Below are 25,388 nucleotides of genomic sequence, written 5' to 3'. Positions count from 1 at the left end.
TTTGTGCCTGAATGCAGCCTGTCTGTCAGCAGATTAAGGGAAAACAATCCCTCCTTGTAATTGAGTTTTGACAACCAGTCAGTTGTCAGAGTCAAATGGATGCTTTTCTCTTCTTACTAGGCATAATAAAACGTAACATTTTCTTAAAAGTCTGTAGAGCTTAGACGGGGCAGTTCATTTTCCAGAAACATATTGTCACTCTTTGTGTCTCCATGGGCCGATTGTGTAGCTATGGGACTGCCACAGAAATAACCCCCACTCAATCCCCATCTCTACCCATCCTGCATAGGCATGTAAATTCTATGACAGTGACCAGACACAGGTTTATACGATAGATTCACCCAAGACCTATTGTCCTAGGGCATTGGCATTTCGTTAGTGTGTGTCACTTCTAGGTCTAACAATGTTATTACCAGAAAACCCGTGACAAATTATAATGTCAAGGGACGCGCCTTCAGATAATCCCCATTCTTGTTAATGGGTATGCACTAGGGGGAGCAGTTACTTTGGCATAATAGATCCCAAAGGAAAAACTAAATGGCCTCTTGTCTATTCCTCTATCAAATCTGATTATTGAAGTGTTTAAGGTGTTTAAACCTTTAGCTGAAAAAGACAAATCATTTCTTCGTTTGGTTTCTCTGTAAGATCATGTACTGTGTATATGGTGCTGCTGACAAGGTGCTCAGTAACCTAATTTTAATGGATAAAGTTAGCAACACATAACCGTAACCACAGCGCGAACAGCCAATAAAATGTAAATCTAGTTCTCATTTTATCAAACGTGAGATTAGAGGGACGACGGTTTCTGAATGGGATTTTTTGCAGGACGGGGGAAATTAAATACTAATTTTAAATATCCTATATTATTAGCTAAATATAAGTGTTATTGTAGAGTTGTAGGTGTATATGATGAATGAGGGTATACATTTTGGAGTACGAGCTATAATAATAAAGTTAACGTTAGACAATAATAAGAGAGATATTAGTTCTCCGACACGCTTGGAAAGGGAGGGGTGATATCAGGGGTATGTTGCAACTTCACCACTAAATCTCACACACTGTTCCTTTTAAACAAGGCTAATTTAGCCTAAAATACTGTATGTCAACAGGGCCAGTAACTCTAACTGTTACACTTACTAATCCTCTAATATTATCAAATTTTACTTTTAAAAACACACACAATTTATGTAACTAAACACATATTTAGTCGTTGCTCTACATGAATATTAATGGTGAAGAAATTAATTTATTGTCTACTAATTAGGGGTAATCGCAGTTCTGTCTTATCTACACATTCGAATCGTCCGCCAAGTACTTCCTGAAACTACCTTTAGTCTACGTGACTCACGTGACGACCAACACTTTTGAACTTCCGTTAACGCGACTCTGTCTTTATATGGCTCAACTACAGAGCTCTGCCCCTATGCTCTACACATCAACGTAACCGTTTCCAGGATGTGACGTTGCGTAGTTACCAGGCACCATCACGCTGACGGCAGCTAGCTGTAGCCTGTATCCCGCTGAGGAAGATTGTTTGTAAGTGTGCAGGTTTGCGCTTCAATTGCGCGTCTTCTCGAAGTAAATGCAACTGTAACGTGAAGCACGTTTTAACGGGCGACCCTTTGCCAGGTAAGATTTCGTTGTCTTGCAGCTAAAGTTAGCTAACCCGAGTAACTATAACATAGTTGGACTAAGTTAGCAAACATACTTAACCGTTAAGTTGAAAGTATTATGTTTAAAACATGCTTAGCCTTCCTCACTGAATGAAACCCAGCGGATTCAGTGCAGTGGTACATCAAATCATCTAATCTCCAAAACACAGCAGCGTGGTTTTAAACATCGTCATTTTTGGTTGAAACATGAAAAACTATAGTCACAGTTCTTTGACTTTAACTCAACTCTAACATATCAATCTTACACTACTTTATAGGTTCAGTGTGTTGGGGGAAGTCTGCCATGTTCAACCCCAGTGAACTAGAAGGTGAAGTCGATCATTCGTTTTTTGACAGTGACTGTGATGATAGCAGCGGAGATGGAGTGGAAAAGATGGAGAAAGGCTTGAGGGCTGAAAAGGAGAGCTCACCAGCACCTGAGAGGCTACATGCAAAACAGATGGAAAAAACAAAAGGTGGTTGGTCTCCAAGGACAGAGGAGTCAAAAAAACACCTGAAGCTAGTCGACAACAACAGTGGCAGCAGAGCAGAAAGGAAAGAGAACAGCTGTCAATCAAAGAAAGAAGAGAGTAGCAGGGCGTCCAGCGTATCATCTGCCTGTACATCAGATAAAGCCATCCATATTCGCAGTGATGGTGAGGAAGACTCTGATTTGCAGTCTAAAAAGCACAATGGAACATGTATGGCGTTATTGGATGTGGCCAAGGAGGTAGATTGTACGGATGTGTATAGCCAGAGATCAAATGAGTATGAAGAAGATGCACTGCCGTCCAAAAACTCAGGCTCAAAAGGGAGAAATGAACAATCTCCTAAAAAACAGATAAGAAATTGGCGCACCCGGAGTCCATCCCCCACTTCAACTGAGAGCAGCGTAGATGCAGACTCAGAGAGCTCCTCTAGCAGCAGAAGTGGGAGAAGCAGTGAATATTCCCCCACCCTTCCCAGGCCCAACAAGCCTTCTTTATCCCCTGGGATGAGAAGGACCTGCGTGGGCTCAGCAGCATCTTGGGACGTCCCTATCGGCCGTACAGAGGAGTCGGAGGATACAGTGACAGATGTGAGCCCCCTCTCCTCTCCTGACATCAGCCCTCTCCAGTCATTGGACCTGAACCACACAGAGGCTGAAGAGGGAAGCCCTAAAGAGCAGCAGCAGTTGGAGAGTGTGCCCTCCAGTGGCCTTAGCGACATGCATCAGGATGAGGACTCAGATCAGGATGTAGATGAGTGTGAGTAAAACTGCCATCCTTCTCTGTCAGTTATGTTTTCTATGCTCTTTTTGGTTTCTGGCCCCTTAAAATTAAGCAATGTCTGTTTGTGAGAACTCAGCTCTTAGACAAGAACATAACTTCTTACATGTAACAACATATTGCAAACAACAAGCTTTGTCCTCTGTCCCAAACTTAACATATATAATCTCCCACAAAAAACGGTTATCTTGCTAAAGCAGCTCAAGTTGTTTTTTAAATCATCCATCCAGAAAAACTCCTAAAATCATCATATAATGAGTAGTAAAACGTGAAATGGACTTTATCTTTAATCTCACCTAAATTGCACAACAAAGCCTTTTCTCTTCAGGAGACCATTAAACCTGCCTGTTTCTAAGCAAATGATAATTTAACTGAACTACGGTGCACACAGAGGTTTTGAGCTTTTAGTCGAATTCATATAAGGTTGTATACTGAAGTTCCTGAATACATTCGTGATTTAGATTTGTACTAAACAGCAACAGACGATCTTTCCCTACACCGTACATCAGGAACAATTCCCGCTGAGCATGTTGAATATTACACTGAAATGGATATATATTATACCAGAATGTTCTTTCAAAATGTAAATGATGGCATTACAAGGTATAGAAATGTGACTTTTTAAAAATGTTTGTACATTTAGTTTTTCACATGTTTTAGTAGTACACCATAAACAAAACAAAAGAATTTCAACATGGCATAAAACACAATAACTCCTTTTTTAAAATGCAGATTAAGACATTGTAATAAATGTCCTTTTCACCAATCAGGCTCCCTCAGTTCAGAAAGCCAGCTTGGAGGTGAACTGGTTCTCTGCTGTACTGGGCCAAGAAACAGGAAGAACTACTCTTTCACCAACGATGAGGTCCGACGCATAGATCGCGAGAACCAGCGTCTTCTTCGTGAGCTTTCGCGCCAATCTCCAGGGCCCAGACCAGGAAGTACAGCGATGAAGAAAACCCATATGGCCAGCAAGTTGCCTCAGATTCGGTTCTCTCACAGCGCACTCAACAGGCAGCGAGAACAGCAACGCATCGAGAGGGAAAACTTGGTGAGTTTTGTCTCCTGAGTGGAATGATACTCAATTTAATATAAAAACTAAACTCTAAACTTTAGTAGTCTCTACATTCAATTCAATTTATTTTGTATAGCCCAAAATCACAAATTTCCCTCAGAGGGCTTTACAATCTGTACACATGCGACATCCTCTGTCCCGGGACCCTCACATCAGAACATTAAAAACTCCCACAAAAAAAAACTTTAACGGGGAGAAAAGAGGGAAGGAGGAGGGATCCCTCTCCCAGGATGGACAGAAGTGCAATAGATGTCATGTGTAAAGAATGAACAACATAACAGAGTTACAACCCATTAAATGCATATGATAGAAATTATTCATATGATGAGAGTAGTACGTATAATAATGATGGAAAAATCACGATTACTAGTAATAACAGCAGAAGTAGATATAGTAGAATAACAATGATAACAAAAGCAGTAATGGTATCGGCAATAGCAATGCGACTACTACTACTAATAATGAGAGTAGCAGTGGATGTCAGCAGGACCACGGCAGGAGGCTGGACCAGGGTCCAGATATAACCATGATCCATGGAAACCTGTGAGGCGAGAAAACACAAGGACTCCGGTGAACATGCAAAGTTACTAATGTGCATTAATGAGACAGAAATTTATTCAGAAGGAGATCATTTTACAGAAAGTTTGTGATTTTTATAATAGGATATTGACCTATTAGGAAAGGCAAATTGCCAATTAACCGTGAAACAAATCTGTGTTGGTTAATTTTAATACGGCAACATTAAAAAAAACATCTAATGTAATTAAGCCTCAGGTAGTAGGTTATACTGGTGCTGCTGTGTCTCTAGAAAATAATTTCACATTTCTAATTTGTGTAATCATGTCAATCAATACTGCTACTGAAATGAGTAGCTGATATTTCCTCATCTCTTGGTAATTTTTTGTCACTGGGAATATACTGTGTGCCATTTAAAATGTTTGAATAAAATGTCTTTTTCATTTCCATAACACCATGCTGTATACATGTATTCATCCATTGTGCTCATTTTCAAATATTACTTAAATATATGTAATCATCAACTTTTCCAGGAACATCTGGAATCTTTTAGCTGTCTTGATTTTTGATTAAGTATACTTGTAATTTAAGTTGTAGTAGTTTAAGTAATTAGTGATACAATAGATAAACATGGTTTTGTAACTTTAGCCTGTGTGGTTTTCTGTGCGATATTACTTTATACTTTACTATACTTTAGTTTACATTTATTTAAGGATACTAGTGAGTTGGGGTGAGTTAAGAGTGCCTCCCCTGAAAGCAGACACGGATGGACTTGAACAGATGGCAGCAGGTGGCAGGCTAGCAACGCCACTGAGTGACGTTATAAGACAGTTCAGCCTCTGTAGCTTTGGCCTCTCAACCCATGTATTAACTCTGCTTGATCACTTTATGATAGAAGCAAACAAAAAGCAGTGTTTAAAAATGTCTCAGTAAATTAAAACTAGTAGCCATTGGTAGCCATCAGAACATTATTGTCTCCTCTGAAAAGTGAAAAGGCAAAGCTTGTATTGTTTTCTTCATTGATATTTTCACGTGTCACTATTGCTGATTTAGAGATGTTACATTAACCTTCAGTGCTGTCCTACTACAGTTGAACCACCTCCTAATAACCTCATTATGACGCCACAGCTACGGGTTATTATTTGTTTTATGTAAAAACCTCATATTCACATAACACTGCAACATTTATCAAGTGAAATAAAATGTTACATGAAGCTCAACACCGACAAATACACTAACTGCAGATTGCAGATACATGATACAGATACATGATACAGATACATGGCGGGATACTGCGTCATTAACGGACAATACATATAGTCAAAATCAATGTAATTAACACAATGACAACAACCAGTCACATATATTTATATGACAACAAAGCATGACGAATCAATCCAGCAACACTGCGGCTCTAAAACACGTATTCCGCCGCACACTGACCAATCACGCCTCACGTTGATGGTGACGTACTTGGCTAGGCCAGCCAGAAGCTCTGGCACGTCAAAGAATACGCCCAACATGTCAAACTAAATATTTGATTGGTTGAAGACTATGACAATCAACAATATCGTCCCCATTTACTTAAACTGTAAAGGCATTCACTTGTAATTCTGCAGGCCTTGGGCAGATTTTTTTTACCTAGAGAGAGCATAGGGGCGAAATCTGATTGGATAAAAGCTCTACTTAAAACAAGCTGCGCTGGAAGCAGGGGAAAGATATTTAGAATACATGTGTATTTATGAAAAATAATTAAATTATAAAATAGCTATAGATTTGTGACTGTCTAGACTAGCAGACAAGGCTTTGCTGGCCCTGACGGCCCACCACTGATTTCAGGACAGACTGTTCTCTCTCTTGTGTCCATCTCTCTGCGTTGTCAGGAGTGCTTTTCACTTTCTCTATTCTTAGAGGGAAGTAACTGAATCTGCCGTGTGATCAGTTTATCCACAACACACATCACACATGTAAGACACCCTGTTAGTCCTGCACAAGTACAACTAGTTATATGTATTTCAAGATTGGTCAATTACACATTATTTCTTTAAATGATCTAAAATGGTAAATTCTGAAATTTTTTATCCATCGGAAATGCAGTAGGTCCAGTCTTCAGAGCCTTTTTATGACCTCTGGTGGACTTAGAAAAAGTCTCTTGACTCTTGAGCTTTTTGTTAGCTGCATGGCTTCATGTGGAGTTTTTGCTCACTGAGGGATTTCTGCACAGCATGCATGTGGGAGTGTGACTGCATGTATGACATTCAACCACTTGCCTACACTATTTTGCCTCGTGCAGTTTGGTTGTGTTTGCTGTGAAGTTCCAGATATTTTTCTATTTACATAATTTAATTGGGATCTGTAGAATGGGGACTATTTGTTCAGCGTTTTTGAGTGAATTACTATTTATTTTGTGGAAGATAGACTCTTTATGAATGTTATATGGTGTTTTGTAAAAGCCAGAACATATGTGATCAACATTCAGTAAATGTCTCAATGAATCAAATGAGCTTTATAATTCACATACAACTCCTGCTGCATTTTGAGGTTTTATTGTTCAATATATTAATTATATATATTTATCTACTGTATATTTATATATTCCTACATCTTTTCAAGTTGAACCTTACCGATATCCTGAAAACTTTAACCCTGATTTCCCTTTGCCAAGACAATTAGCATTTATAGAACATAGATTGTTTTGAATCATTACTTACTCTGTAAAACATGTCATTGTGTTTCTTTCAGGCTTTCTTGAAGAGGCTGGAGTCCGTCAAGCCAACACCTGGCTTAAAGCGCTCAGAACAACTGAAGGACTACCAGCGAAACATCAGAATCGTGGGAGCTCCTTCATACCCCGTCTGTATGTCCACCACAATGTCAGAGAGGTCTACCAGCAAGACGCCCTCAGGTAGGTACCTTGGGTCTGGATCTGCCAGCTTTTGCTGTGTTCAAAATGTGCTATAACCTAAACAGCATAACAACATGGTGATTGAGTACCTGTTCATACAAGCCTAACAGATTAGCAGATTTACTGATTTTCCCCTTGCCATATATTTAACATGGTTGAAGAGTTTTGAATATTTTCTAGTTACATTTTGTCAAATTGTGTAAACATAATGTCGTTGCTGGGTTCAAAAATCTAACTTTAAATCATTTGTAAATCAACAGTAGATAGTTGTTTTTTAAACTGATAGTTTTGTGTGTGTTTACCTGTACTGTACCTGTTTATTGTGGCCTGTTATGGTTGAAATGGTGAAATATTAAATGTAAGTGATATATTGATTTTCTCAATAGAGATTTGGATTAGAAATTCAAAAAGTACATTAGGTTTCTGATTTGAAGATGAAAGGGTTAATCTGTAATCAGAACATATCTCTTTGTCGTTCACATCAGCAGGTCCCAGGCCAGCCAGTTCCACCCACCACAGCTCCAGAGCAGTTTCCACTACTAACTTCCGCAAAACACCCATACCCAGGTCAACAGAACAGCCCAGTGCAGCCTGGTGCTGAGAACATGGCCATTTTCAGATATCTAGTCTACAAAGAAATACATCGCTGATGTACGTTCATCACAAAAGTTTACGTTGCCAAGGTACTAAGCTTAAAGCATCTTTTTTTACATGCATGTGTTCATCTTACTTTTAGTTGACTTAAATAACTATTCAGTGGTTTGTGTTGTCATGCTTATCAATCATAAAGAAGAAGAACTTTTCCCACTCTTTGATGTTAAAATATAGCAAATGTTGAGCTCAGAGATATTGTAATGCATTTGAATAGGTCAGCTGTGGCTTCAGAGTACTACAGTTTCTCTTCAAGCTAGCTTTAATTTTGTAAAGAATGTCTGATACTTAGCTGTGTTGAAATAACAACGGTTTCAGAGAGCGATGTTTGCATTACAGCTGCATTGTTTGCTCCCTTTTCTCATATTTATAATGTTCTTGTTGATCCAAGAGTTATGTTTTTAAACAATAAAAAAGATATTTTAAATATTATTTTGGTGTTACATATATTGTGTTGCTTATCAAATAAAGCTGCTTGTTCCAGCAGGTAGTGGTGTGCTATTTTACAACAAGCTCAATAGCATAATGGTGGATGGAACGTCTTTGTCTAATCTCTTCTCTCCTTAAACCAATGGAGCACATATACCACAATTGGTTCTAACAATAGGTTGTTGTTAGGGGAGTGGTTGTACATACTCATTATATGTATGTGGTGCTTGTAACATTATGAAAAGGTTATATACAAAAACAAAAATGCTGTTGAACAAACCTCTCAGCTACTTTATGTTTGATATTGTTCATCAGTAGAGCAGGTCTCTGCAAAATTGATGAATTCACATATATGAACAGATTTTTTTGCCAAGAAGTCTACCACAAGTGAAAATCAAGTGAGTAATAAAGTCAATGATGGCTGTATTCCATTCAGCTGCTTCAGTTTCAGGGTCCAGGTATTGTGCATACTGGCTCTGAAACACCTGAATAGAACAGTGCCATCGTTAATGTCATTGTACTGTGTATATGGTTCTGCTGACAAGCTGCTCAGTAACCTAATTTTAATGGATAAAGTTAGCAACACAAAACCGTAACCACAGCACGAACAGCCAATAAAATGTAACTCCAGTTCTCATTTTATCAAACGTGTGATTAGAGGGACAACAGCTTCTGAACGGGATTTTTTTGCCGGATGGGGGGAATTAAATATTAATATTAAATATCCTATATTATTAGCTTAATATAAGATGTAGGTGTGTGATTGTAGAGTTGTAGGTGTTATGATGAATGAGGGTATACATTTTGGAGTATGAGCTATAATAATAGAGTTAACGTTAGACAATAATAAGAGAGATATTAGTTCTCCAACTTGGAAAGGGAGGGGTGATATCACCACTAAATCTCACACACTGTTCCTTTTAAACAAGGCTACTTTAGCCTAAAATACTGTATGTCAACAAGGCACCTGACTCTAACTGTTACACTTACTAATTGTCAAATATTAGCAAAATTTACTTTTAAAAACACAATTTATGTAAATACATATTTAGTCATTGCTCTATATGAATATTAAATGTGAAGGAATTCATTTACTGTCTACTAATTGGTGAAAATCGCAGTTTTGTCTACCATTCAAATCACCCGCCAAGTACTTCCTGAAACTACCTTCAGTCTACGTGACTCACGTAAAGAGGCAATTACAAATAGAAACAGGGCATTTAAGTTAATGAAAAGAACTCGTAACTTTCAGTATGTGATACAGTTCAAAAAGGCTCAGGCATTAGTGAGAGACAATAAGGCATGCAGGCAAAAAGGACATATTGGAGGAAGTTTTATGACTCAGTTGGAAATACAACCCCAGTAGGAAAATTGTGGGAGATGATTAGAAAGATGGGAGGGGACAGAAGAGAGTGGAGTTATCACGTGTTAACAACTGGAAAAGAAGTAGTGGTGAGTAATAAAGAGAAAGCTGAGACATTGGTTAATACTTTTGTAAAGATACACAGCACTGACAATGTATCTGACGAAGGACAACTAATTAGAGAGCAAACAAGATTTGAAAATAGGGAGGCCGTGAGGAAGAAGGAGAATACTGAAGATGAATTGAGTGTTCCATTTACAATGGGAGAGTTAAAAAGGGCAGTTGCTAAAGCTGGAATGACTGCCCCAGGAAATGATGAAATATGTTATATTATGGTAAAGCATTTAAGTGGATATGGGCTGAATAAGTTGTTAACATTGTATAATAAAGTGTGGGAGGAAGGTAGCATACCAGCAAGGTGGAAGGAGGCCGCTATTGTTTCTATAAGGAAGCCAGGGAAAGATGCAAGTAACCCATCAAATTATAGGCCAATTGCCCTAACATTACATATATGTAAACTTATGGAACGCATGGTAAACGAAAGATTAATGTATTATTTAGAGAAACTAGATATTAGTAGGCTGTCAGAGTGGATTTAGGAAAAGTAGGGGAGCCTTGGATAAAATTGATGTCTAGAAGATGATGTAAGAAAGGCACAGGTTAATAAAGAAACGGTGGCTTATGACATGCTATGGAGGGAAAGACTTTTGATAAAAATGCATTTAATGGGAAACTGTTTAATTGGATAATGGACTTTTTAAATAAAAGAACTATCCAGGTAAAAGTAGGAGCTGAAATGTCAAGGGAAGATGATGTAGAAAATGGGACTCCACAAGGGAGTGTGGTAAGTCCTACATTATTCTCAATTGCAATAAATGACATCTTTGGAACAGTGTTACCAGATATGGGAAGGTTGTTATTTGCAGATGATAGAGCCTTATGGAAAAAAGGAAGAAATTTGAAACATGTTGTTAAAAAAGAAGAAGGGATAAAACCTTGCAGTGAGCAGATCTAAAACCTGGGGGAAGAAATGGGGGTTTAAATTCTCATCTGAAGAAACAAAAGTAATGTTCTTTACTAGACAGAGAACTAGGAGAAACTTTCAGCTGAATCTGTATGAAAACAAGTTAGAAATAGTAGTCATTTCGGTTTTTTAGGGGTACACTTTGACAGCAGATTAACATGGAAAGACCACATTCAAAATGTTAGTGATAAGTTGGCTGGATAGGAGAAGCAACAGCAAGAAGCCTATAGTCTCTGATATAGAGCTTTGCCCTACTGTCATTTGGCCAATAACTCCTGTGTGGTTGCTTAAAGAACCAGAGGTGGACATGGAGTTGCTGCAAATTAAGGTAAGACAAAAAAACACTGATTTAGTGAGTGAGTTATATGAGTACACAGATCAAAAATACTCAGAGTATGTGCATGTTTTTACCGATGGATCAAAAGACCCAACTACAGACAGTACAGGATCTGCTGTTGCAGTCTTTATTTGCAGTGACTCCATGTCTGCACCCGTTAGTCTGAAGTCAGGTATGTCCAATACTCAACAAGATCTGTTATTCAAAATAATGTCAATTCACTCTAGAGCAATAGAACGAGGCACTGAAGTTATATTTATATGGATACCAGCCCATATAGGAATCAGAGGAAATGAAAAAGTGGACAAACTAGTCAAACTAGCACTAAAGAAAAACAAAGTAGACATCTGTATCAAGTTATCCAAAGCAGAGGGAAAGGGCATCATCAGGAAAAATATCAACAGAGTATGGCAACAACATTGGGACCAGGAGATGAGGGGGAGACACCTTCATTCAATTCAGAGTAAAGTGAGCAGTGTAAGATATAGGGGAGGGAACAGGAGAGAAGAGGTTACAATATCAAGATTAAGAATAGGGCACAGCAATCTACGCAGCACACTACACATGATAGGGAAACATCCAACCTGTCTCTGTGAGCGCTGCTATGGCACCAGAAACTGTACAACATGTTTTCACCACCTGTATTAGACACAGCTCAGAAAGGAGGGGCATGCTGGGAGAAATGCAAAGACTAGGGATGAGAGGAAGAGGGCTGAATAATATACTGAAGTGGGGATCTAGTAATCTGGGACGAAGGTGCTTTACAAACTTCTTGCGAGCAACGGGACTGATGGGGACTGAAACCGGAAGATGGCAGTGATGCAACAAAAAGGATGCAAGCTGCCGTTAAACGCCACAGAAGAAGAAGAAGAAGAAGAAGAAGAAGAAGAAGAAGAAGAAGAAGAATGTAACCGTTGAAAAGTGTCTTTAGTGACACTAACTTTACCATATATTGTTTGTCCATATCTCATAGCTGGCTCAAATTGTGGCAGTGGCAGTTAGCAGAGGCACTTCCTGTTGCAAGCTCAGCTGCCCTGGCAAGTTGTGGCAGTTACCACTGTGTGAGGCAGCTTCCACAACTAGTTTAGCCTTTATTTTTTGTAATTTGACAATATGTGACAATACATTGAGGTCCCTGAAAGTATGACCATTGGTAGTTGTAATTGGTTTAGTAAAAAAATGCTGAATTGTAATATTATGGCTAATCGTTTTAATTAAACTAAGCTAACATGAGTTGGCACTTGTTGCCATGGCAACATTACACACTTGTTTGCAGTTTGCTGAAGCATTGTACTGTTTCTAATGATGACAACCCATAAAACCTATTAATTTACATTCATTCTGGACACTGCATGGCAACAAGTGTGAAAACACACCTTGGTTAAAACATGAAAAACTATAGTCACAGTTCTTTGACTTTAACTCAACTCTAACATATCAATCTTACACTACTTTATAGGTTCAGTGTGTTGGGGGAAGTCTGCCATGTTCAACCCCAGTGAACTAGAAGGTGAAGTCGATCATTCGTTTTTTGACAGTGACTGTGATGATAGCAGCGGAGATGGAGTGGAAAAGATGGAGAAAGGCTTGAGGGCTGAAAAGGAGAGCCCACCAGCACCTGAGAGGCTACATGCAAAACAGATGGAAAAAACAAAAGGTGGTTGGTCTCCAAGGACAGAGGAGTCAAAAAAACACCTAGTCGACAACAACAGTGGCAGCAGAGCAGAAAGGAAAGAGAACAGCTGTCAATCAAAGAAAGAAGAGAGTAGCAGGGCGTCCAGCGTATCATCTGCCTGTACATCAGACAAAGCCATCCATATTCGCAGTGATGGTGAGGAAGACTCTGATTTGCAGTCTAAAAAGCACAATGGAACATGTATGGCGTTATTGGATGTGGCCAAGGAGGTAGATTGTACGGATGTGTATAGCCAGAGATCAAATGAGTATGAAGAAGATGCACTGCCGTCCAAAAACTCAGGCTCAAAAGGGAGAAATGAACAATCTCCTAAAAAACAGATAAGAAATTGGCGCACCCGGAGTCCATCCCCCACTTCAACTGAGAGCAGCGTAGATGCAGACTCAGAGAGCTCCTCTAGCAGCAGAAGTGGGAGAAGCAGTGAATATTCCCCCACCCTTCCCAGGCCCAACAAGCCTTCTTTATCCCCTGGGATGAGAAGGACCTGCGTGGGCTCAGCAGCATCTTGGGACGTCCCTATCGGCCGTACAGAGGAGTCGGAGGATACAGTGACAGATGTGAGCCCCCTCTCCTCTCCTGACATCAGCCCTCTCCAGTCATTGGACCTGAACCACACAGAGGCTGAAGAGGGAAGCCCTAAAGAGCAGCAGCAGTTGGAGAGTGTGCCCTCCAGTGGCCTTAGCGACATGCATCAGGATGAGGACTCAGATCAGGATGTAGATGAGTGTGAGTAAAACTGCCATCCTTCTCTGTCAGTTATGTTTTCTATGCTCTTTTTGGTTTCTGGCCCCTTAAAATTAAGCAATGTCTGTTTGTGAGAACTCAGCTCTTAGATAAGAACATAACTTCTTAGCTCTCTTAGTTTATTTATTTTGCACAATTTAAACAATAAAATAAAAATAAAAACAAACATAACAAAGATAAATACAGGACGAGGCAAAAAGCAAACTGGGCTTATTTGAAGCCTCCACCTATATAATATTAAAAATGTTCAATATTACAGAGAAAATAAAAAAATAAAATAAATATGCATAAGATTTGACTACGTAAAATATTAGATATGACTACGTATAATATTATTGACAAGATGTATTTACAAGATATGAAATATGATAACAATATCCATACATTACAAATGACAAAAGAATATCAAAATGTAATTGTGTTGAGTGTGTGCGTGTGAGAGTAAGCATGGGCTTGTGTTTATTCCGGGCCAATCTCCAGGGCCCAGACCAAGAAGTACAGCGATGAAGAAAACCCATATGGCCAGCAAGTTGCCTCAGATTCGGTTCTCTCACAGCGCACTCAACAGGCAGCGAGAACAGCAACGCATCGAGAGGGAAAACTTGGTGAATTTTGCCTCCTGTGTGGAATGATACTCAATTTAATATAAAAACTAAACTCTAAACATTAGTATCGGTATAGGCATTCCTGTCACTCTAATTCTTCAGTTTGTCCTTTCTTTTGGCTTTTCAAGACCCTTTGTTCAGTGCTCTTTAAATAAAGTTGGATTTTACAGAAAGTTTTAGATTTTTTTAGCTGCAGTTTAATATTATTGATATTTAGTTCATGCACACAAACCGCACCTCTTCAAATCTACATCAAAATTGGCTTGGATTCTCAGGTAACAGTTAAGTTGCAAAAGATCTAAGGAAGTTGATTATTATTTGCTGTTTATATTGTAGTACTGGTAGTACTCAATTCTGGGGCCATAGTGAAAAGTGGGTTTCGGAGTGTCTAAGTGATTGTTGTTCCCAAACAGTATACCACCTGTCCATGGAGTCCAAGTCAATCCTTCAGCTGAAACCTTTGTCACACAGCATTTATTTCTTTGTCTGTCTCTACATTGACCTATTGGCAAAGGAAAATTGCCAATTAACCTTGAAACAAATCTGTGTTGGTTAATTTTAATACGGCGACATAAATGAGAATATACTGTGTGCCATTTAAATAAATTAAATAATATCTATTGTTTAATTTGCATAACAACATGCTTTAATTTTAATTAAAGCCTTACTTGTTTTTATAAAATATTTATTCATCCATTGCTCTCATTCTCAAATATTACTTTAAAAATGATATGCATTCAGCAACTTTTCCAGGAACGTCTGGAAACGATGCTTTTAGCTGACTTGATTTTTGGCTTTTAGCTGACTTGATTTTTGATTAAGTATACTTGTAATTTAAGTTGTAGTAGTTTAAGTAATTAGTGATACAATAGATAAACATGGTTTTGTAACTTTAGCCTGTGTGGTTTTCTGTGCGATATTACTTTATACTTTACTATACTTTAGTTTACATTTATTTAAGGATACTAGTGAGTTGGGGTGAGTTAAGAGTGCCTCCCCTGAAAGCAGACACGGATGGACTTGAACAGATGGCAGCAGGTGGCAGGCTAGCAACGCCACTGAGTGACGTTATAAGACAGTTCAGCCTCTGTAGCTTTGGCCTCTCAACCCATGTATTAACTCTGCTTGATCACTTTATGATAGAAGCAAACAAAAAGCAGTGTTTAAAAATGTCTCAGTAAATTAAAACTAGTAGCCATTGGTAGCCATCAGAACATTATTGTCTCCTCTGAAAAGTGAAAAGGCAAAGCTTGTATTGTTTTCGTCATTGATATTTTCACGTGTCACTATTGCTGATTTAGAGATGTTACATTAACGCTGATTGAAGTTTTTATCAGGAAATGTGTTCCATTCATTTTCGGGACAGACTGTTCTCTCTCTTGTGTCCATCTCTCTGCGTTGTCAGGAGTGCTTTTCACTTTCTCTATTCTTAGAGGGAAGTAACTGAATCTGCCGTGTGATCAGTTTATCCACAACACACATCACACATGTAAGACACCCTGTTAGTCCTGCACAAGTACAACTAGTTATATGTATTTCAAGATTGGTCAATTACACATTATTTCTTTAAATGATCTAAAATGGTAAATTCTGAAATTTTTTATCCATCGGAAATGCAGTAGGTCCAGTCTTCAGAGCCTTTTTATGACCTCTGGTGGACTTAGAAAAAGTCTCTTGACTCTTGAGCTTTTTGTTAGCTGCATGGCTTCATGTGGAGTTTTTGCTCACTGAGGGATTTCTGCACAGCATGCATGTGGGAGTGTGACTGCATGTATGACATTCAACCACTTGCCTACACTGTTTTGCCTCGTGCAGTTTGGTTGTGTTTGCTGTGAAGTTCCAGATATTTTTCTATTTACATAATTTAATTGGGATCTGTAGAATGGGGACTATTTGTTCAGCGTTTTTGAGTGAATTACTATTTATTTTGTGGAAGATAGACTCTTTATGAATGTTATATGGTGTTTTGTAAAAGCCAGAACATATGTGATCAACATTCAGTAAATGTCTCAATGAATCAAATGAGCTTTATAATTCACATACAACTCCTGCTGCATTTTGAGGTTTTATTGTTCAATATATTAATTATATATATTTATCTACTGTATATTTATATATTCCTACATCTTTTCAAGTTGAACCTTACCGATATCCTGAAAACTTTAACCCTGATTTCCCTTTGCCAAGACAATTAGCATTTATAGAACATAGATTGTTTTGAATCATTACTTACTCTGTAAAACATGTCATTGTGTTTCTTTCAGGCTTTCTTGAAGAGGCTGGAGTCCGTCAAGCCAACACCTGGCTTAAAGCGCTCAGAACAACTGAAGGACTACCAGCGAAACATCAGAATCGTGGGAGCTCCTTCATACCCCGTCTGTATGTCCACCACAATGTCAGAGAGGTCTACCAGCAAGACGCCCTCAGGTAGGTACCTTGGGTCTGGATCTGCCAGCTTTTGCTGTGTTCAAAATGTGCTATAACCTAAACAGCATAACAACATGGTGATTGAGTACCTGTTCATACAAGCCTAACAGATTAGCAGATTTACTGATTTTCCCCTTGCCATATATTTAACATGGTTGAAGAGTTTTGAATATTTTCTAGTTACATTTTGTCAAATTGTGTAAACATAATGTCGTTGCTGGGTTCAAAAATCTAACTTTAAATCATTTGTAAAACAACAGTTGTTTTTTAAACTGATAGTTTTGTGTGTGTTTACCTGTACTGTACCTGTTTATTGTGGCCTGTTATGGTTGAAATGGTGAAATATTAAATGTAAGTGATATATTGATTTTCTCAATAGAGATTTGGATTAGAAATTCAAAAAGTACATTAGGTTTCTGATTTGAAGATGAAAGGGTTAATCTGTAATCAGAACATATCTCTTTGTCGTTCACATCAGCAGGTCCCAGGCCAGCCAGTTCCACCCACCACAGCTCCAGAGCAGTTTCCACTACTAACTTCCGCAAAACACCCATACCCAGGTCAACAGAACAGCCCAGTGCAGCCTGGTGCTGAGAACATGGCCATTTTCAGATATCTAATCTACAAAGAAATACATCACTTTAAACAATAAAAAAGATATTTTAAATATTATTTTGGTGTTACATATATTGTGTTGCTTATCAAATAAAGCTGCTTGTTCCAGCAGGTAGTGGTGTGCTATTTTACAACAAGCTCAATAGCATAATGGTGGATGGAACGTCTTTGTCTAATCTCTTCTCTCCTTAAACCAATGGAGCACATATACCACAATTGGTTCTAACAATAGGTTGTTGTTAGGGGAGTGGTTGTACATACTCATTATATGTATGTGGTGCTCGTAACATTATGAAAAGGTTATATACAAAATCAAAAACCTCTCACCTACTTAATGGTGGATATTGTTCATCAGTAGAGCAGGTGTCAGTGCAAAATGTATGAATTCACATATATGAACAGATTTTTTTGCCAAGAAGTCTAACACAAGTGAAAATCAAGGTGCACTTACTGAATGTTACTTTCCAATGTAAAGATTGTGGAAATGTTTAATAGAATCCTTATTACTGTTTTAACTGCATTGTGTTCTTAATATAGCTTTTTCACTGAAGACTGACATTTAACAGCACAGATGTGAATATTATCAATGATGGCTGTATTCCATTTAGCTGCTTCAGTTTCAGGGTCCTGGTATTGTGCATGCTGGCTCTGAAACACTTGAATAGAACAGAGCCATTGTCATACGTGACAGATTTTGTTTGTGTTACTGTAAATCAGAAGGTCTGCCTGTGAAAAAGGTACATTTAACTGCAGATGACAGGGTGCCCCGACAGCAGAGCATGCATCAAAAACATTGGAATAATGGACTAATAAATCTTTATTCTTTATAAAATAATGTGTGAGGTGGGATGCATGGCTCAGAGTGGTCACAACATAACGAAACATGGGCCTCAGCAACTGTTTTACCAACTGACTGACATGACGAGTAGTTACGTCATATCTTGCATCACCACAATATCTCCAATGAAACACCAGCTTGACTTTGTCACCCTGAAATAATTGTTTGTGCCTCGCAGATTCCTGAGGAGGCATATTAACCCAGGTCAAGTATAGTTACCTGTACAGTACATGCACATGTTGTAATTCACCACAAGCTGTTATCACTCTATCACAAGAATAAGACTTAATAAAGTGAAGGGTTTCCTTAGGGACTGGGAGATTAAAAAGTTTATGTGTACTTCTTGATTTCGTCATACAGCACCAACACAAAGGCACCACCCATGCCTCTGATCACGTTGGACCAGGCGCCCTTGAAGAAGGCTTTTCCTCCCTCGTCCTTAAGGATCTTCTTCCAGCAGTCAATTGTGCCCTTGTACATGATGTCAGCTGTGGACACGGAGACATGGATTGTGAACCATAATTCCCATGGATGCATGCGTAAAATGCGTAATTGGGCAAAAAACAATCAAATGCATCACTAGATGGCATAAGCATGAGTGACGCTCACCTTCTTTGCGTCCAGACTGCATCATCATACGACGTCTGACGGTGTCGAAGGGGTATGAGATAATACCAGCTGCAGCGGTGACAGTCTGGGCTATCATCCAGGTGACGACAATGTGCGTGTTCTTGGGATCTGGCAGCATACCTGCATGAGGGAGGAGTTTAGTCACTAGCTCGACACGAAATACAAAGTAAACATACCCCTTTAAAAGCATGTTCAGATCGAGATGTACGCACCTTTAGCTGTGTCGAAGCATCCGAAGTAGGCCGCTCTGTATATGATAATACCCTGCACTGACACGTTGAATCCGAGGTAAAGACCCTTGAGGCCATCGGTTTTGTAGATCTTGGAGAGGCAGTTTCCAAGACCGCTGAACTCTCTCTCAGATGTGCCCTTGCCGATGTCGGCAGCGAGTCTTGTTCTAGCGAAGTCGAGAGGGTAGACGAAGCAGAGCGAAGTCGCCCCAGCGGCACCGCCAGATGCGAGATTACCAGCGAAGTAACGCCAGAATTGTGTTTTTTGATCCACACCACCTAGGAAAACCTTCTTGTACTTGTCTTTGAAGGCGAAGTTGAGGGCTTGGGTGGGGAAGTAACGGATCACGTTGGCCAGGTTGCCTCTCCAAAAGGAAATAAAGCCCTGTTCTTTTGGGATCCTTACCACACAGTCCATGATTCCCTTGTACTGCATATCTACGGTAATCTGTTTGCTGGCATGCTGGACCTACAAGTAAAGACAATAAAAGCACATTAAAAAAAGACTCGTACAACTTCCTCAAACTGTGGTTAATTAACTTGTAAAACGCTGCGCAATGGAACTTTGTCATGCACAATTTTCTATTAGCAACAGAATATTGTTTTGTATTGCAATTTTAATAACTTCTTGTTTATTACATATAATTTGCCGGCCAGGCATTGCTGTGTGTAGTTGTAGGCCTTATTCAGTCTACATGCACACTCCTGTCACTTGAGAATCAGCTGTATATTAGATTACATAGTTCAAGTTAAATTTAGCAATTGAATTTCACTAGATATCACTGCGGTCGTCTGTTGTATTGGAGTATATAAAAAATAGCTTGTTAAACGTACAAATAGCTCACAAACTACTATTATGGACATTTTGACTTATATTTGGAGTCCTTGTCACCATCGCCATCATTGCAGCAACATTGCAAAGTCCAATGCGTAAAACCATCTCCACATTGACCCAGGACCTCTCACGTGCCCCTTGATTTTACACACCTATAGGAACTTACACAGTGCACACCTTTTTTCTATCAACATATATTCAAGATTTACATTTTAACGTTTGGTTTATCAGTAACATTTACGCACACTTTACGCACAAAATAATGACCATGCGGCCAATCTTTTGGCATCAGATGGTTCCATTTTTTTTACCTGCAGCAACAACTTTACTCTCTCAATGGGAGCGACAGCTGTTTTGGAGATGGCAGCGGCAATGCCACCAGCCAAAAAGTCCTTCATGAAACTAACCACCGCGTCCGACATGGTTGGATCTTTCTTGTGCAGATTTGAGACCCCTGACTGATCCAAACTTCACCACGGTCCTCAAACGCCCATCAAAGTGTGCGAGCCCTCCCATCTGTCCTAATATATCTGCGCCATGTATCGCGAGAAATATCAGTGATGGATTTGCGTTTTGTCGAACAGATAAACGAGGCTGAAAAAATATCCGAGGTTGAAGGTTAAGACGTGCGCCATATTCCTGAAGTCAGGACTAGACAGGGACGTTTAAAGGACACAGTATGTGTAATTTGATTATTATTAAAACATAGATTTATTTGTAATTTAATAATGTATTTGCCTTAATTCCTGCTGATCCAAGCCTCTTCATCCATAATCCAAACATACACTTGGTGGTCACTTGAGTTTCCAGAAGCCTTCAAATAAAGATAGGAGTTTTAGGAAATGTGTCTTAAATGGTACCATCTGTGGTGAACTTTTTACAGTCATAGATCATTTTTAACGTTTCACAGCATAGGTGTGGTATGGCTCTGGAAATAAAGAGACTCAGGCACAGTGGTTTTCTTTATTCCATTATTTTCACACATAAATGTGCTTTTAGGTTATAAAGACCATGACAAATTAAAGCCTATTTTCATTACACTAAGAGGGATGAAACTTCAGGTTCAAATGTTGATTCTGGGTCGGATGGATGAGGAACTTAAAGGGAAATAAGGAAAAGGGGAAACAGGCAAAACTGTCAGCTCACTGACACCTCACTGTCAGCTCAATCACTGACCGTTTTGCTGCACATACATTTTTGCCACCTGTTCGAAACCCGAATCAAGTCAGCTGGAGGTAGGACGAGGAGATACAACGGAAAATGTCCTTTTTTTCTTTCAAAATAAATGCCACCACTACCCCTATAAAAGCAACAACATTGTTTTAGTCAACTTTGTTGTGCAGTATCGTACCGAAAATCTAATACTGGCTGACTTGACAAATGGGACATCACAAGTGCCACGTGCTCGCAGTGTGACACGAACAAGCAATATGATCCAAAACGAAACCAACTTGGCTGAAGGGACGTTGGCCACAATGCACTACAGCTTATAGTCCAGCAGCGTGGTTGGGTCCAAGACTGTTTCATTCATATGATTAGAAAAAGTGTGGCTATCCAATACATACAACTATTGCAATAACAAATGTCCCGGTGGCGAGATCGATTTTACAATTACAATTTACAAGCATTTAAAAATGCACCTTCTTTAAAAATCATTACAGCAGTGTCAAACACGAAATTTTTCTGAAAAGAATTTGAAATAAATATCAATAACTAAATACCTATTCAATTGAAATAACCTGATAATACAATAGTTACGTTTTAAAGGGTTTCACCCTCCTCGTAGGACTGTAACTGCAACCTCACGACCACTTGGTGGCGCTGCTTGACTGTGTTGATTCATTAGCAAACTTAGGAAGTTTAAGATGTTTCCTAACAGGACAATATTAAATTAGTAACACCACTGATAAATCCTCAATAAAAATGATAGTATCATATCACAAATTCTTACGAAATCGTTCTAGTTCGTTTTTATAGATTATTCTTTTAAAGTAAAGGAGATGTAACTGGGGTAGTAGACCCTGTTGCTAACAGGATGAGTAAAAAAACATTGAGTCTTCTCTTCATAGAACTTTGATCTATAGTGTTGTTGTGCATAGATTTAAACTTACAGAGTTAACTGGTGTAATGGTTTATCTGAAGTTTTCTTTGGTTGTGGTTCTGCTTTCCCATCCCCATGCTGCTGTGTTGTGCTGTCTAGTCAGTGGGTGGCACTAGAGAGCTTGTTAGCATTAAAGGGCATCACTGACATCCCCAGAGTGCAAATGTGGTACCCAGTGAAACAGGTGCTTTTCCTAATTTACTCAACACTCCACTCAGAACAATACAAATAACGCACCACTTTACTGGTTCCCCACAGTGAAATGTTCTTAAGTAGCCCCCACCAGCCAGGTCAGAGGTCAGGACCAGCTGCAAGGCATACAACCTCAGAGCTGGTTAGGGATTCAGCATCTTGCTCACGTGAACACTTCAGTTAGGCAGATGCTTGCTAACACAAGGGCTTGCACCTGCTTTTTGGCAGGCAGAAGTCATAGTTTTTGCAGTTTCAGAGCACAGATTCACAATTTTCTCATTTAAAGCATCTTTATTCTGAGCTGTTTGGGATTGCCTGGTTTCAACATGGTTTCATGATGTTGTTTAAGTTTACAGTCATTATTAATACCTCTATCAATCTTGTTTTGAGAACGTGACATTAAACTACTTCTCAAATTCTCTGGATTGTCATCGTAGTTCGTGTGATTATAAACTTGGGGAGTTTTATATCAGCCAATTTGCCTCTTCTATTATTTTATATTTTATATAAAAAATGTTTTGTAAAACTCACCAACAACTGCATATGTGATCATCTAAAATACGTATATCTAGTAACCATTTGGATGGTCGGAGGAGCCTTGCCAGAGTAGGTTGGCCTGCACATCAGAAAATGTGCTTCTTGTGTTATTTCCAGAAACAAATGTAACTTGTTTGGTGCTGTTGAAACTCTTTTTATAATTTTATTTAAATCTGATCTAGATTTGCGAAAGTCGTTGCTCAGTAACCTTGGATCTTGGAGATTGAAGGAGGGGTTGTGGAGGGGGTGTGGGCTTGGATTTGCATTTTGAGTATGAAGAGCTGCAGGTGTCAGACAGTTGGACCCCCCTGCCACACACATAAACACGCGCATAAGCAAAGCCGTTACGCATAGCTCCAACACCAATACAGTCACTGATTTTATCTGTTAAGAAGTAACTGTGACGAGAATCTCTTTATTCTTCTGGTCCCCTACCGTCTTAGACCTTAGATCTTAGACCAGTAGAGACTCAAAGATAATGGAGATTATGAGTGTCAGACAGGGTTAAAACCACAGATATTAGGGTCAAAACCCACCAGCATAGGAGCACAGGTTGCTTCTGACTCCAGCGTGTGATTCAGACTGAATTTCTGGTTAGGATTTAATTCTTCTCTAAACTAATTCAAAACATGAATTTGAAAACCTGCCATCTTGTTGTGATAGTAAAAAAAATCAGACACACTCAGAAAGATATTAGTGTTAACACACAGATTAATTCAGTTTAGTTTAGGTTTGCATAGATGCAGCACAGGTTTGTATAATTCCTCACAATAAAAGTTACTATCATATCAAGATTTATTCTATGAATCCTAAGGACAGCGAACACTATAATGGTTATTTAAAAACGATTGCTTGTTTATTTAGATATCTGTTTGCTGCTCACAAAGGTTAATGTCGTTACAAATCCCTTGTAAAGACACAAAACAACAAAGCGTTAGTGTGTCTAACCGAGCCCGTTGATTCCTACTGAAGACATAAATGTTTGAATATGTCCCACAAATATAGCATTATAGTCTCACTTTTTAAATAGTCTGGCTAATTTCCTCTAAACAGCTTTTCACTTAAATTTTTAGCAAACGTTACTCAGACAGTAGTAAATAGTGCATGTGGTGGGGACTATTTTATGCTGCGGAGTGATACACATTTGGTACTCCAGTGAGTATTTAAGGCAGCAGAATGGTGAATGTGGAACTGACAATAAATAGGTTTGAACAATATGTTCATCATATTGAAGTAACATGTCACCCAATGCAACATGTGGCTCATTGGTGTGTTTTCAATTGTTTTAAACTGACAATGGAGCTCCATGGCACAGAGACAACACAACCAATACTTAGGATCAATTCCTTTCTGGTTTTGTGCTTTTTATGGTATATATTTGTTGACAAAAAAAATATAGAATTATGCCAGCCCTACCTTTTTAAAATAATTAACACAACCTCAACAGTTTTGTAATTTAGAGGATGTTTTAATACATACAAGTTAACTCTTTGTACCTACATATTACTTCATGTTTTTTTTTATATACATACAATAATACAAGCAGAATTAACCAGCAGAGAATAACAGGGCTATGTGTCAACAAAAACTCAGTTCCCTCCTAAAAGAAGATCATGTTGGCTGTTTTTTCCCTCACAATGAGTCTCCTGGTTAACATCATAATGTTAATACAATCCTCTTCCCTCAAACCCAACAGGCTGGGATGCACACTGAGTCTCCCTGAGCAAACTTAGAGCTCTCCAGGACTCAGGGGGAAGGAGATTATTTAAGTGTTTCCCCTCTTCTCTAACGTGCATTTTGGCTGTTGGCCTGTTTTCACAAACGTTTAAGAGGCTGACAATGTTAGTAAAAAGCGCATGTGGGAAGAGGGAGAGAGACAGTGTCACGCAGCTGATGATTCTCACCCGCAGTCAGGGCAGTGCCCATGGCAGGGCAAGGTGGAAAATCACACACACACATAAACACACTGCTGTGGAGAACGAAGAGAAATCCCCATGACAAATCAGGAAGACCTGGAGACACACAGTCAGTGGGGGACGAAGGGATGGACATGGCAGGAGTGGGGGTGGAGGGTGAGAGAGACAGAGGCTGAGGGAGCGAGGTTCATGAGAAAGAGGGGTGGGGTTAAAATGAATGGAATATGAGAGCAGATCTAGTGCTGAGCTGGAAAGATGGTGAGAGAAAGACAAGTGTTAAGAGAAGGAAGTCTGAGGTTGGGGGAAGTTAAACAAAACTGTACTCATGGTCTTTTGCTGTTCGGCTGTGATCATGACTGAGTGACACAACAGATGTCCTGTTATGGTTATTATCTGAAAATATCTAGTAACAGTTTGTGTGGTCGGGCAAGGCACGGCACAGTGCAATACCAGTAAGTTCCCAGTATGAGTGGTAAATCTGAAATCAAATGTTTCAAAATGTTCATATAATAATAATAATGATAATGATAATAACAATGATAACAATAACAATAACAATAACAACATCAATATTAATAATAACATATGTATTTTCACAGTTCCTATATAGCAACAAACAACAAAAAGGGTTTTCATGGAATATTTGCTAGTCTTAGTTGTAGTGCACATAAACTACACAACACTAACATTCAGATACTAAATCATTCCTTATTTTCTATAGTGCCCTATATTTACTATCCTCCATTTTATTTTATATGGAGACTTATTCTCCATATAGTGCTCTCAAAAATTACACAATGGA

At 38.9% G+C, this 25,388-nt stretch overlaps 3 protein-coding genes across 6 annotated transcripts; 2 read left to right on the top strand and 1 right to left on the bottom strand.

Moving 5' to 3' along the window:
- Positions 1-1,476: 1,476 nt before the first annotated feature.
- On the top strand, positions 1,477-8,515 carry LOC137884952 (cilia- and flagella-associated protein 97-like). 3 transcript variants are annotated; one of them, XM_068727060.1, is made up of 5 exons: positions 1,477-1,629; positions 1,931-2,899; positions 3,691-3,971; positions 7,254-7,416; positions 7,905-8,515. In XM_068727060.1, the coding sequence occupies exons 2-5, from the start codon at positions 1,957-1,959 to the stop codon at positions 8,015-8,017; spliced, it is 1,500 nt and encodes a 499-aa protein (XP_068583161.1). In that variant the 5' UTR covers positions 1,477-1,629; positions 1,931-1,956; the 3' UTR covers positions 8,018-8,515. The 3 variants fall into 3 exon arrangements, with proteins under 3 accessions (XP_068583161.1, XP_068583162.1, XP_068583160.1); XM_068727061.1 differs by having other exon boundaries at positions 2,010-2,899; positions 7,902-8,514; XM_068727059.1 differs by having other exon boundaries at positions 7,902-8,514.
- A 4,168-nt stretch (positions 8,516-12,683) lies between these two features.
- Positions 12,684-17,303, top strand: LOC137885103 (cilia- and flagella-associated protein 97-like). 2 transcript variants are annotated; one of them, XM_068727250.1, is made up of 4 exons: positions 12,684-13,642; positions 14,141-14,265; positions 16,530-16,692; positions 17,174-17,303. In XM_068727250.1, exons 1-4 carry the CDS (start codon positions 12,706-12,708, stop codon positions 17,284-17,286), a joined length of 1,338 nt encoding a protein of 445 aa, XP_068583351.1. In that variant the 5' UTR covers positions 12,684-12,705; the 3' UTR covers positions 17,287-17,303. The 2 variants fall into 2 exon arrangements, with proteins under 2 accessions (XP_068583351.1, XP_068583350.1); XM_068727249.1 differs by having other exon boundaries at positions 17,171-17,303.
- An 808-nt stretch (positions 17,304-18,111) lies between these two features.
- Positions 18,112-20,322, bottom strand: slc25a4 (solute carrier family 25 member 4). Its single transcript, XM_068727008.1, has 4 exons — positions 20,152-20,322; positions 18,988-19,474; positions 18,755-18,895; positions 18,112-18,633 (listed from the first exon to the last, which is right to left on the bottom strand). Exons 1-4 carry the CDS (start codon positions 20,260-20,262, stop codon positions 18,476-18,478), a joined length of 897 nt encoding a protein of 298 aa, XP_068583109.1. The 5' UTR covers positions 20,263-20,322; the 3' UTR covers positions 18,112-18,475.
- Between the last annotated feature and the right edge of the window lie 5,066 nt (positions 20,323-25,388).

Source organism: Cebidichthys violaceus, unplaced genomic scaffold (assembly GCF_023349555.1).
Source record: "Cebidichthys violaceus isolate CVI_PGR_0920_01 unplaced genomic scaffold, fCebVio1.0.p SCAF_4, whole genome shotgun sequence".
Taxonomy (NCBI): domain Eukaryota; kingdom Metazoa; phylum Chordata; class Actinopteri; order Perciformes; family Stichaeidae; genus Cebidichthys; species Cebidichthys violaceus.
This window is presented reverse-complemented; position numbering and strand designations above follow the sequence as displayed.